This window comes from Cebus imitator, unplaced genomic scaffold (assembly GCF_001604975.1).
Source record: "Cebus imitator isolate Cc_AM_T3 unplaced genomic scaffold, Cebus_imitator-1.0 Scaffold45, whole genome shotgun sequence".
Lineage (NCBI taxonomy): Eukaryota > Metazoa > Chordata > Mammalia > Primates > Cebidae > Cebus > Cebus imitator.
In genome coordinates, this window is record NW_016107360.1 from 6,294,932 (window position 1) to 6,307,550 (window position 12,619).

At 42.1% G+C, this 12,619-nt stretch overlaps 1 protein-coding gene across 2 annotated transcripts in view; it reads right to left on the bottom strand.

The window, feature by feature from the left end:
* The window catches only part of CDCA7L (cell division cycle associated 7 like), a 39,235-nt gene extending 27,184 nt beyond the window's left edge, over window positions 1-12,051 (bottom strand). The window contains exon 1 of one of the 2 annotated variants that reach the window (XM_017526961.1): window positions 11,751-12,051. In XM_017526961.1, coding sequence (XP_017382450.1) covers window positions 11,751-11,774 — 24 coding nt within the window. In that variant the 5' untranslated portion in view covers window positions 11,775-12,051. The remainder of the gene's footprint in view (window positions 1-11,750) is intronic. The other variant, XM_017526962.2, reaches the window with a different exon arrangement.
* Between the last annotated feature and the right edge of the window lie 568 nt (window positions 12,052-12,619).

Below are 12,619 nucleotides of genomic sequence, written 5' to 3' on the forward strand. Positions count from 1 at the left end.
GTAAGGTATACAGAAAACCTATTTTTTAAATCGCAAGATTAAATAATTCCCTACCAGAAATTACTTTAAATTTAAATGTTTTAAACTCCAAAAGAAGCTGACTGGCAGGAAGGGTCTTTTTAAAAATAGGATACAACTATACACTATCTACAACATACTCACTTTAGATCTAAAGACACCAATAGGTTAAAAGTAAAAGGTGAGACAAAGATAATGCAAATAGTAACCAAAAGAGAGATGGAGTGGCTATAGTAATATTCTCATATTACAAAACAGATAGTCCAAAACTGTTTTAAAAGACAAAGACATTATAGATTGATAAGAAAGTTAATTCACTATGAAGATAGAACAATTATAAATATATACACACGCCAAACATCAAAGCTCCCAACATATGAAGTAAACACTGATAGAACTGAAGAAGTAGACTGTTCTGCAACAACAGATGGAAACTTCCAACACCCCATTTCCAATAATGAACAGAATAAGACACAGCAATAAGCAAACAGAAAGAAGACTTGAGTTGCACTATAAACCAACTAAAACTAATAGAGCACTCTACGCAACAAGAGATACACACTTTTCTCAAGTACATATAGAAAATTTTCCAGGACACACTGTATGTTAGGCCACAAAATAAGTGTGACTAAATTTTAAAATGACTGCAATCATACTATCCTTTCTTGTTAGAGCAGAGCCAAATGAGAAATCCATAACAGAAGGAAAAATGGAAAATTCACAAATACATGGAAATTAAATAACATATTCCTATACAACCAATGGGTCAAAGAAGACACCACAAGGGAAATTAGAAAATACCTTGAAACAAATGTGAATGAAAACAAAACTTACTAAAATTTATGGGATGCAGCAAAAGGCATTGCTAAGAGGTAAATTTATAGCTGTAAGCACAACAAAAATGAAGCTCTCCAACCAACAAGCGAACATCACACACTGGGGAATAGAAAATGTATAGCAACCCAAACCCAAATTTAGCAAGAGGAAAGAAACAAAGATTAAAATAGATAATAGAGTGAAAATAAAGGAAAAAAAAATCAATGAAACCAAAAGTTTATTCTTTGGAAAAAAAAAAATCAACAAATTGCCAAATCTTAAGCTACATGACTAATATACAGAGTAAACTCAAATTACTAAAGTTAGTAGTGAAACTGGACATTACTACTAATTTTACATAAATAACAAGGATTTTAAGAGTACTCTAAACAACCCTATGCCAACAAATTGGATTATCTAGATACAATATATAAATTCCTAGAAACAACCTAGCTAATTTATGAAGAAATAGAAAATTTGAACTAGTAATCAAAAACTTCCCACCAAAGTAAAGCCTAGGACAAGAGGGCTTCAAGGGTAAATTCTACCAAACATTTAAAGAACAAACACCAATCTTTCTCAAACTCTTCCAAAAAACTGAAGGAGGAGGAACACTTGAAAGTCATTTTATGTGACCAGCATTATCCTGATACCAAAGCCAGAGAAAGATACTAGAAAACTATACAGCAATATCCGTTATGAATACTGATACAAGAATCCTCAACAAAATGCGGGTAAAACAAATTTGGCACTGCAGCAAAAGGATTATAAAAGATCACCAAGTGACATTCATTCTAGGCATGCGAAATGGTTCAAACATATAAAAATCAATTAATGTGGTACACCATATGAACAGAATAAAGGGGAAAAGCAAAGATCATCTCAATTGATGCAGAAAAATATCTGACAAAATTCAATACCCTTTCATCATCAGAAAAAAAAAAAAAAAAAGGACACAAACTCACCAGCATAAGGCCATTCATGAAAAACCCATAACTAACATGATATTTAATGATGAATGAATGACTGAAAGCTTCTCCCCTAAGATCAGGAAAGAGACAAATATGCCTGTTTTTAACCACTTCTATTCAACACAGTACTGGGAGCTCTAGCCAGACTATCAGGCAAGAAAAATAAATAAGGCATCCAAATTGGAAAGGAAGAAGTGAAATTTATCTCTGCTTAAAGACACATGACGGTATATGTAAAGAACACTAGACATTACACAAAAAGTAGTTAGAGCTAACAATTCAACATTGCAGGACACAAAATCAACACCAAAATCAACTATGTTTCTACACACTAACAACAAACAATTATAAAAAGAAAATTAAGAAAACGATTCTATTTGCAATGACATCAAAATAATCAAGTATTTAGAAATGAGCTTAACCAACAAGGTGAAAGCCTTGTACACTGAAAACTACATCCCTGAAAAAATTAAGGAAGACAAGAGAAATGGAAAACCATCCCATGTTCATGGATTGGAAGGCTTAATATAAGATGATAATACTAACTGAAGCTATCTACAGACTTAATGCATTCCTTCTCAAAATTGCAGTGACTTCTTTTGTAAAAACAAAAAAGTCCATCCTAAAATTAATGTGGAATCTCAAAGGATCCTAAATAGCCAAAACAATCTTAAAAAAGAAGAACAGTGGGTGGGCGCAGTGGCTCATGCCTGTAATCATAAAGTGGCTCAGCACTTTGGGAGGTAAGAAAGTCAGACTGCCTGAGCTCAAGAGTTTGAGACCAGTCTGGGCAACAGTGAAACGCCATCTCTACTAAAATACAAAAAATTAGCCTGGCATGGCGGCATGAGCCTGTAGTCCCAGCTACTTGGGAGGCTGAGGCAGGAGAATTGCTTGAACCCGGGAGGTGGAAACTGCAGTGAGCCGAGATCGTGCCACTGCACTCCAGCCTGGGGAACAGAGTGAGACTCCATCTCCAAAAACAAACAAACAAAAAAGAACAGTGTTAGAGGAGTCACATTCCCTGACTTGAATACTTATCAAAAAGCTATGGTAATCAAAATAGTATAGTATTGGCATAAAGGCAGACATATGTATCAATGGAAGTAAATAATGAGCCCAGATACAAATCCTTGCATATACAGTTAACTGATTTTCAACAAGGATGCCAAGACTAATGGCAAAGAACAGTATTTTTAACAAACAGTGCCAGGAAAACTGGATATATCCACATGCAAAACAATTAAGTTGGACCCTCACCTTAAGCCATGTATAAAAACTATCTCAAGATGGATTAAAAATCTAAATTTAAGAGCTAAAACTATAAAACTCTTAGAAGAAAATATAGTAGAAAAGCTTCATGATGCCAGATTTGGCAATAATTTCTTGGATATGGCAACAAAAGAAAAGTAAATAAACTAGACCATCAAGATTAAAAACTTTTGTGCAAAGAGCACTATCAAGTCAGTGAAAAGGAAACCTACAGAATGGGAGAAAATGTTTCAAATCATAATATTTAATAAGGGATTAATATCCAGGACATACAACTCACTTAACAACTACAAAAACTCACTTAAGAAATGGGCAAAGGACTTGAATTAATGTTTCTTAAAGGAAGATATATAGGTGACCAATGAGCACAAGAAAAATAATCCTTAACATCACTAATCATTGGGGAAATGCAAAACAAGACCAGAATGAGACACCACTTTATGCACATTAGAATGCCCATTATCAAAAAAACAGAAAAGAACTAGTGCTGGCAAGGAGGTGAAGAAATTGGAACCCTCATGCACTGCTGGTGATGACATAAAATGACATAGCCACTGTGCCAAACAGTATAGTGGTTTCTGAAAAAACTGAATTTAGTATTATCATATATTTAACCCAGCAATTCTACTTTTAGGTACACACATCCAAAACGATTGAAAGCAGGGACTCAAGCAGATGTTTGTATACCAATATTTTTTCATTGTGTGCCAATTCATTATTCACAATAGCGAAAAGGCGGAAACTGACAAAATAAATAGATGAGGGAAAAAAAGTGGTATGTACATATAATGGAGTATTATTCAGACTTTAAATGAAATGAGGTCAGGCACAGTGGCTTACACCTCTAATCCATTACTTTGCAAAGCCAAGGCAGGAGGACTGCTTGAGCTCAGGAGTTCAAGATCAACCTGGGCAACACAGAGAGACTCCATCTCTACAAGAAATTTTAAAAAGAAAAATTAGCCAAGCAGGGTGGTACATGCCTGTAGTCCCAGCTACTTGGGAGGTTGCAGTGGGAGGATCACTTGAGCCCAGGAGGTCAAGGCTGCAGTGAGCCACGACAGCACCACTGCACTCCAGCCTCAGCAACACAGACCCTGTCTCAAAAAACAAATAAATAAAATATTTTTAAAAATTCTGATACATACAACAAAATGGATAAACCTTAAAAACAGTTATGTTAACTGAAATGAGCCAGTCAGAAAAGGATAAATGCCATATGATTCCACTTATATGAGATACCTAGGAGAGTCATATTCTCAGAGACAGAAACTAAAATAGAAGTAACCAGGGGCTGGGGGAAGAGGTCATAGGGAATAATTGTTGAGTGAGTAGAGTGTTTCAGTTTAGAATGATGAAAAAGCTCCTGAGAGATCAGTGATGGCGGCACAACCATGTGACTGTACTTAACAACACTGAAAGGTTAAAATAGTACATTTTATTATGTGTATCTTACCACAATAAAAAGCCCCACAAGATAGACAATGTTAAGTTTAAAAGAGAAGATACAAATGGGGAGACATTTCAGACGTGAATTTACAGGGGGCTTAGAAGATGAGCACCAGCATCCAGCAGATGAGCACCCAATGAACCGGAATGTTGGCAGAGATCCTAGGAGTGAAGTGAACCAAATCACTTGGGAAGTGTGAAGTAATATCTTCCTCCAGGGAGGTCAGCAGATAGGAAATGTGAAGCCAATGTTAAGATTTCTCTGGAGTCTAAGTAAAAGATTATCAAATTGAGGCCGGGCGCGGTGGCTCAAGCCTGTAATCCCAGCACTGTGGGAGTCCGAGGTGGGTTGATTTACGAGGTCAAGAGATCGAGACCATCCTGGCCAACATGGTGAAACCCCATCTCTACTAAAATTACAAAAAAAAAATTAGTTGGGCATGGTGGCGTGCGCCTGTAGTCCCAGCTACCCGGGAGGCTGAGGCAGGAGAATTGTTTGAATCTGGGAGGTGGGGGTTGCAGTAAGCCGAGATCACACCACTGCACCCTAACCTGGTGCCTGGCAACGGAGTGAGATTCTGTCTAAAAAAAAAAAAAAAAAAAAGATTATCAAATTGAACAAGTCTGTTCTCAGTGTTTTCCAACAAGGTACTACTGACATTTTGGACAGAACAATCACTTCATCCTGTGGGACTCTCCTGCCTGCCATATGGTACTTAACATCCCTGAACTCCAAACCATTTACCAGGGGCATTCCCCTTACTTTTAGCACTTCAACAATTAAAAAGAAACACACCCACGTTTGTTACCATGACTCCCATGATCCCAGTTCACTCAGATGACAACCACAGAGTGAATGAATCCAAAACTGAAATATGAGAGCCCTGTTAGAATATGACAAGCTATAAAGCAGTAGCAAACAACCCTACATCCCAATCAATGCCTTAAAACAAACAAAAAAGGCTTCTGTCTTGTTCACACTACATGTTCATCACAGGACAGCCCAAGGCTTTATTTCACTCTGTCTTCACACCAGAGCCTGGGCTGATAGAGCTCTCACCCTGCAGAATGCTGGCGGATGCAGCGGCAGAAGGAATGCGATGTAGTGAGTGGTATGCTGGCATTTAAACAATTCACCTAGAAGTGACAGACAGTATTCTCATATTTCATTGGTCAAAGCAAGTCAAATAGCCTTGTCAGGGCCAGGAAAGTGCAACCCTACCACTTACCTGGAAAAAAAAGATTAAGCCCTGATGACTTCCAAACTATGCCTGCAAGTGTTCTGTCAAGTAGCAGATGCTATATAAACATTAATTAAAAGAGTGTAATAGTAGCAGTACTACTTTGCCCTTCCATCCATTCAACGGATATTTATTCAGCATCTGATATATGCTGGACATTGTCTACTAAGCATCAAAATTTGCCAGACACCATGCTAAGTAAGAGATCTGATGAAAATTGCGTAGTAAGTGGTAGGGTAAGAGAAACAACCTTTAAACAATTTAGTGTGGTATGATAAATGTGATCAGGAAAGTCAGCCCAGGTACTCCAGAAGGCACCAGGGCAAGTGCCTGAGCCAGCAATGGGGACAATGGTCAGGAAGACTTCAGGAGCAGTAATCTACACAGCTGCAGGATGCAGTCTCCCTGGAGGACTTGCAGGAGGTGCACAGATGAAGCATGAATGTTGAAGCTCAGGATGGGGTGTCCCTGCCTTCCACCAAGTCAATGAGACCAACTTGCACAAATTCCCCACAGCCCTAATCCGCAGTCGCTTCCATTAAATGTCCACTGACATGTTTACAGGTTTTCTTGGTTTTCTAGGTAGATCAGATGTAAAGAACAGATCGCTAGGACTACTCTTCACTTTTCCCCAAACTAGAACATTCTACAAGATGCTCTAAGTTCAAGGAGACAACAGTCATTGTATCAGTCCAGTTATCATAAGCCTTGGTTCTAACCTCAGAAAAAACTGCTTTCTCTCAGCTAATACAGCGCAACAAAAGGGGAAATGCCCTAGGAAAGCAATGTGTCAGAGGATCCTAACCACAGAAAATCAGGCACATTCTCTTTACGAGATATTAAAAACATTATAAAGAGTAATTAAAAATAGTGGCTGGGTGCACTGGCTCATGCCTGTAATGCTAACACTTTGGGAGGCCAAGGTGGGAGAATTGCCTGAGCTCAGGAGTTCGTGACCAACCTGGGCAACATGGTAAAACCCTGTCTCTACTAAAATACAAAAAATTAGCTGGGTGTGGCAGCGTGCGCCTGTAGTTCCAGCTGCTCAGGAGGCTGAGGCAGGAGAATTGCTTGAACCCGGGAGGCAGAGGTTGCAGTGAGCTGAGATTTTGGCACTGCACTCCAGCATCATATTTCATTGGCCAAAGCAAGTCAAATAGCCTTGCCTGCTTCAGGGCCAGGAAAGTGCAACCCTACCACTTACCTGGAAGGAAAATAACAAGCCCTGATGACTTCCAAACTATGCCTGAGAGTGTTCTGTCAAGCAGAAGATGCTATATAAACGTTAATTAAAAGACTGTAACAGTAACTAAGTCTCGCTCTGGGCGACAGAGCGAGACTCCATCTCAAAAAAAAAAAATAGTACACACACACACACACACACACACACACACACACACACACACAGAGTGCAGACTCCAACACAAGCCGTAAGATACACAGGATACTACCCTGAGATATTTACTACCAAGTTTCTCTAATAAAGAAAAAAAGTTTTCAACAGAAAATACATAAAATGTACATCTAGAAACACTACACAGTGACTAAAAATGAAAACTGTAAAGACCTCTAAGCTACTAGGAAACATAATACTGACAGGGCTAAGGAAAGCAGATTCCAACAGCAATCATACTGAAAAGATTAGGCAAACACTACATGGAAAGTCTCAAGGAAATGGGGCACAGAGAGTAGGGGAAACAGAGAAGTGCTTCAACACAGCTTACGGTAACATGTTACCGTCTGCACAATGCAAATTTCACTTAAAAGTCATTCCTATGTAAAAGCCTGGTGGATCTGATTCACATTCCCAAACTGACTTTTACAGGCAGTGTAAAGCAAAATCTGGTGAGTTCCTAAAAAAAGAGCCAGACTAGCTGCTGTTAACACTCCTGCCCTTCCAGTTAAAGGGAGGAGGGAACAGGGCAAGTTTCCTGACTCACCAAGGCCCCAGATTTCCAGCAGCAAGGGCCAGGCAGAGGCTCTGGGGACAGAATCCTGGCTAAGTAACCTTCCTTGTAAATTGCCCTGAGCAAATTAGCCAATTTAGCTTTATCTTTAAAATGTAGGTAACACAGCCTACTTCACAGAACTACAGTGGGGATTAAATTTGATAACTTTTAAGTACCTAGCACAGCATGACTTTCCAAAGGAAGTGATAGTTTCCATTCCTTGGGGGCAAAAAAGGATGGCTCTTAAGGTCTCCCTCTTCTCACCAAACCCAAAGTCCCCACAAGTCCCCACAGCACAGAGCAGGAGGCCTCTGAGCTGCGGCAAAAGCAGAAGAGGAAGGGAGTTCAAGAGTGGCTTTCTGGTAAAGAGCATGGGGAAAGAAGAGTGTTTTCTGTGTCTTTGTTCTATCACCCTACCAATGTCTGGCACGTTTGAATAACTGATCAGTGGACTAACCCACCCAGCAAACCCTCTGTCCTCAGCTCATGATCACAAGGGAAAACCGGCAAGAAGCACCAACTATTTATTTGAACCAAAGCTCAGGCCCCTTGCATTGTGAGACTCAACAGTTTATTTTTGTGCTGCATACGAGGTGCTAGCATTTACTACTATGGAAGATACATTTTTCTGAGTGTTCAGTGACATTTACCAAATGTGCCTCTGAATGGTCCTATTTCAAAAACTCTCCAGAAACTACTGTTTTTCCTAAACAAAAAGAAAATAAAATGGCCCCAGTAATACTTTCTTATCTCTATCCCTACCTACCTCAAGTAGCCTGTAACAATTCTACTTTGGTGAATAAAGCTGAGTCTTTTCTAAAACAAAATTATCTTGGAGGTAAAAACTGTAAACCATAACTTTGAGTAAGGAAAACTCTCAAGAGCAGTTTAAATGTAGTATACCTGGCTTATTCTATTCCAATGGCGTTCTGATTTTTTCATTAATTTACGCTAATGTTTGTAATTGTTTTAGGCCACACTTACCTCATTGTTTCCTAGCCTGTGTACCTGATCAAAACTGCTATGGTCTCTGAGGTTTTCTCCTGATTATTGAGAATCCTGCTCTGGTACGGACGGGGTAGCCAGCAGAACACAGACAGAACCAAGGAGCCTTTTAAATACAAAACTATTAAATTGGCAAATCACTGCCCTTTCTGTGACTAGTTTCTGGGGCTCTGGGATTACATGGTAAGCAACAGGATCAGATGGGAACCCTCTGCAGCTAACAAATCAATACCAGAAAAATTCCCCTTTACCCCTTACCCCTTTAACACAGCATGCTCCTCCTGCCTATTTACAAGAACATTTAGCATCATTTCCTTCTTAAAATGGGCCATCCTGCACCCTGGAGCTAGAAGAAAGTACTAGAACACTGACATTCAGTGCCTACCAGGTTCTCTCCGAGGGAGCTGCAGCAAGCTAGAGCTCCAGCAAGCTGCATTGTTGACAGCTCTTAGTAAGGGATCACAACCTTGTCTTTACGAGGTATTTCTGTCATCCTATATAAAAGCACAAAGACACAGTGGTCAGTTAGACAAGACTCCAGACTGCGGGAAGCATAATCACTGTCAGAGAACATCAAAACCAACGCACGGGTGGAACGGCACAAAAGTAGACTCAAAGGTAGTTCAGAGTAAATGAGTGTCTCCTTGTTTGCTTATTACTCATAACATTAGGCCTAAGCTGCTTTGCTGAAATACCGTCTAGCTTTGTGCTTTCCAGGGATGAAAATTATACTTATTCCAATGTGTGAGATTAAATCCCACTGCACACTGAGCTGAACGACATTCAGCGTGCAGTAATGCCACTTCCGGCAGTCCATCACACTGCTTTATTCATAAGGCTGGGGGACAGGGTGGAACCACATGAATTTAACATCTTGCTGTGCCTGAAACGTTCATTAAGTACTCTTATCTGCAGTCACCTGCTCACCCCATAGAACCCCTCTCCACTAATTTAGAAACTATAATCTGTTCACATTTAAATTACAATGAACAGGAACATTTCCACTGGAAAAAATCATCACACATCTTGATTTCAGCTGCCAATTAGGTCTTTAGAAAAGGAAAAAAAAAAAAAAAAAACGCTGATCATCTTACATATAGTAATTTGCCTTAATTGGTGCATAAATGGATCGGATATAATTTGTGGGTAATCCCCACATGAAAAATAGTTTAACATTTTACAACTACCAAAAATTAGCCTCATTATGTAACATTCTGGGACTTCTGAGTTTCCTAAGCATGAATTATGAGTATCAGTGGTAGAAGTGAAAAGAACTCTCCAGCCTAACAACAGGTTTCGGGAGTGACACATTCCAGATACATTTTGCGATGAAATTCACAGGGAGTCAGAGGGTTTTGTTGTTGTTTTTGTTTTCTGTCCTGTAGCAGCAGAAACTCCTAGATTAGGATGCCGCTGGGTGCGGTGGTTCAGGCCTGTAATCCCAGCACTTTGAGAAGCCAAGGCAAGTGGATCACCTGAGGTCAGGAGTTCAAGACCAGCCTGGCCAATATGGTGAAACCCATGTCTACTAAAGAAAGGGAAAAAAAGCAAAATTAGCCGGGCGCCTGTAATCCCAGTTGCTCAGGAGACTGAGGCTGGAGAATTGCTTTGAACCAGGGAGGCAAAGGTTGCAGTGAGCCGAGATCACGCCATTGCACTCCCACTCCGGCCTGGGAAACGAGGGAAATTCCGTCTCAAAAAAAAACAAAAAACAAAAAAACAAAAGATTAGGATGCCAATACACAATAAAAGCCAGTGGCAAAAAATTAAAAAATCAAACCCCGTCTCATTCCCTAGGTTTTACTATTTGTTTCCGTTGCTTTTAACTGTTTCTCTCCCAGGAGGCACTTTACAAATACTCTCTCTCAGAAGCATCAACAATATTTTTCTCAAACAACCATTTCAAGAAGGCTTCAGAAATTACTTAAACTACCATTAGGGGCTCGGTCTTTGCCGCCAGACTCGGGCAGGTGACAGCGGCTCGGGCTCGGACATGGACACCTGGCACTGCGCCTTCCCACGCTAGGGGCCCCGCCTCCTCTTCTCCCGGGCTAGGCACGCAGGTGGAGGAAAGTAAACACCAGTAGAAGGCAAGGTGAAAGTACTGATCTCGCGACTCTCACAAAAACAAGTGGAAAAAGAAAAGAAAAAAACGATTCTAGCACAAAGCATCTCTGCGCCCCCACAAGCAGAGGCGTGGCTGCTGCTTTATCTTTTTAAAGATTTTACTTTTAGTTTTTTGAAAAATGTTTTTACTGCTTACCTCTAAGAAAAAAATGTATCTCCATTACCATAAGGCACAGAAAAACGCTTTGAAGAAGTAAAGAGAAAACTGAAGTCACGTTCACATTCCCACCACTCACTGAAACCTTTGGGGGAACTTACACAAGTGTTTGCTAATGAGTTTTAAAGGCTAGTTAGGCCCTTAACGCGTAATTGGGGTCCTGCTGTGCCTAAGATTTGGAATCTTGCAGCTTGTTTAACTTGGCCAATGTTGCTATTTCCCCCACGATTCCCTGAAAACGTTTACAGAACTTCTAGAACAAACACTGAAGTTATTCTTTTTAAATTCCATTATCCAAGTTGGACTGGTCTGGCGATAGACTATCAGGAAAAAAAAAAAATACAACTTTCTTAAGCTTCCTGATATCTGTGCCAATTCCACGAGAAAGTGTGGGGGGCGGACAAAAAAGCCCCTCCCCGGTCTCACGAGGGCTGCAAACGCAGGCGCTGCGCCCCGCTAGCTCCCCGCCTGCACCCCCGGCAACCACCCGAGGCGGAGCATAGCGCCAGGCTGAGCGCGGTTGTGTGCGGGGGCGCCCAGCCTCTCTGGTCCGCGTGGCACAAACGCGACCCACCGCGCACACCTGCAAGGCGCGCCCACTCCGGCACTCACACGGCTGGGCGCGCGGACTCTTCAGCGCCGCAGCCAAGGGCCACGTTTCTAGTCCAACGCCCTTAGGACCCGGTCGCAAAGGAAAGTCAAGCTGTGGGTGCGTCTGCATGACTGCGGGCGGCCGAACCCTCACCTGGTAGCGAGTCGCCAACTCCATTCTTCCTAAAGAGGCTCCAGTCTCCTCCAAGCACTCGGCCACGAGAGCCGGCCCTCGCCACGGGCCGGACGCACCGAGAGCTCCCTGGGGCCGAGCAGCCGGCGCGCTCCGCCCGGAGTTCGGGCGGGACCCGGGAGGGGCGCACTCCGCGCCTGGGACAGGGGGAGCGCGTCGCGCGGCCCGCTCGGCGCCGCCTCGCTGAGCCTCGTTGCTCCCATCACTGTTTCAACTTCGCAGCCACTGAACTTCTTTTCGCAGGCGGCGCGAGGGGGGACTGCAGTTTCGCGCGGCAAGACCAGTTGCCAGTGTTAGGGCGCCGGGCTCCCCCCTGCAGCGGAGGGAGGGAGTGGAGCCGTCCGGCGCTGTTTCGCGCGGGAGAAATGAGAGGGGGCTGTCCCGGCGCAGCCTCCAGCTGGCACGCGCGCTCGATACTTGGAAGGGTTTATTCCAGGTCATGCCCTGGGGCGCGGGCTTCTGAGCAACCCGTCTCTGATCCAGGAAAATATTTTGTGGCGGCTTTGGGGCTTATTTTGTTTTGTTGTTGTAAAGGAGCAGGGTTCTCTTTGGGAGGATTTTGTCTCTCAAAACATTTGCTACAGGGTTCCCTTTGCAAAACATGCAACCCAGGTTTCTTTACCAAAGCCCAGGTGGAGAGCTGCAAACTCTCCTGAAACTTTAGATGGCCATTACACACAGTAGGCCTCCACCCCTACTAGGCAGAGAGTTTGTAGAGGTCAGGAATCCTGACTAATTTAGCAAAATTGACCCAAGCACCTACTAAGCATCAGGCACTGGGTTAGGCTAAGGAACACAAGGGAGAACAAAAACAGGCCCCTGCTCTGTTG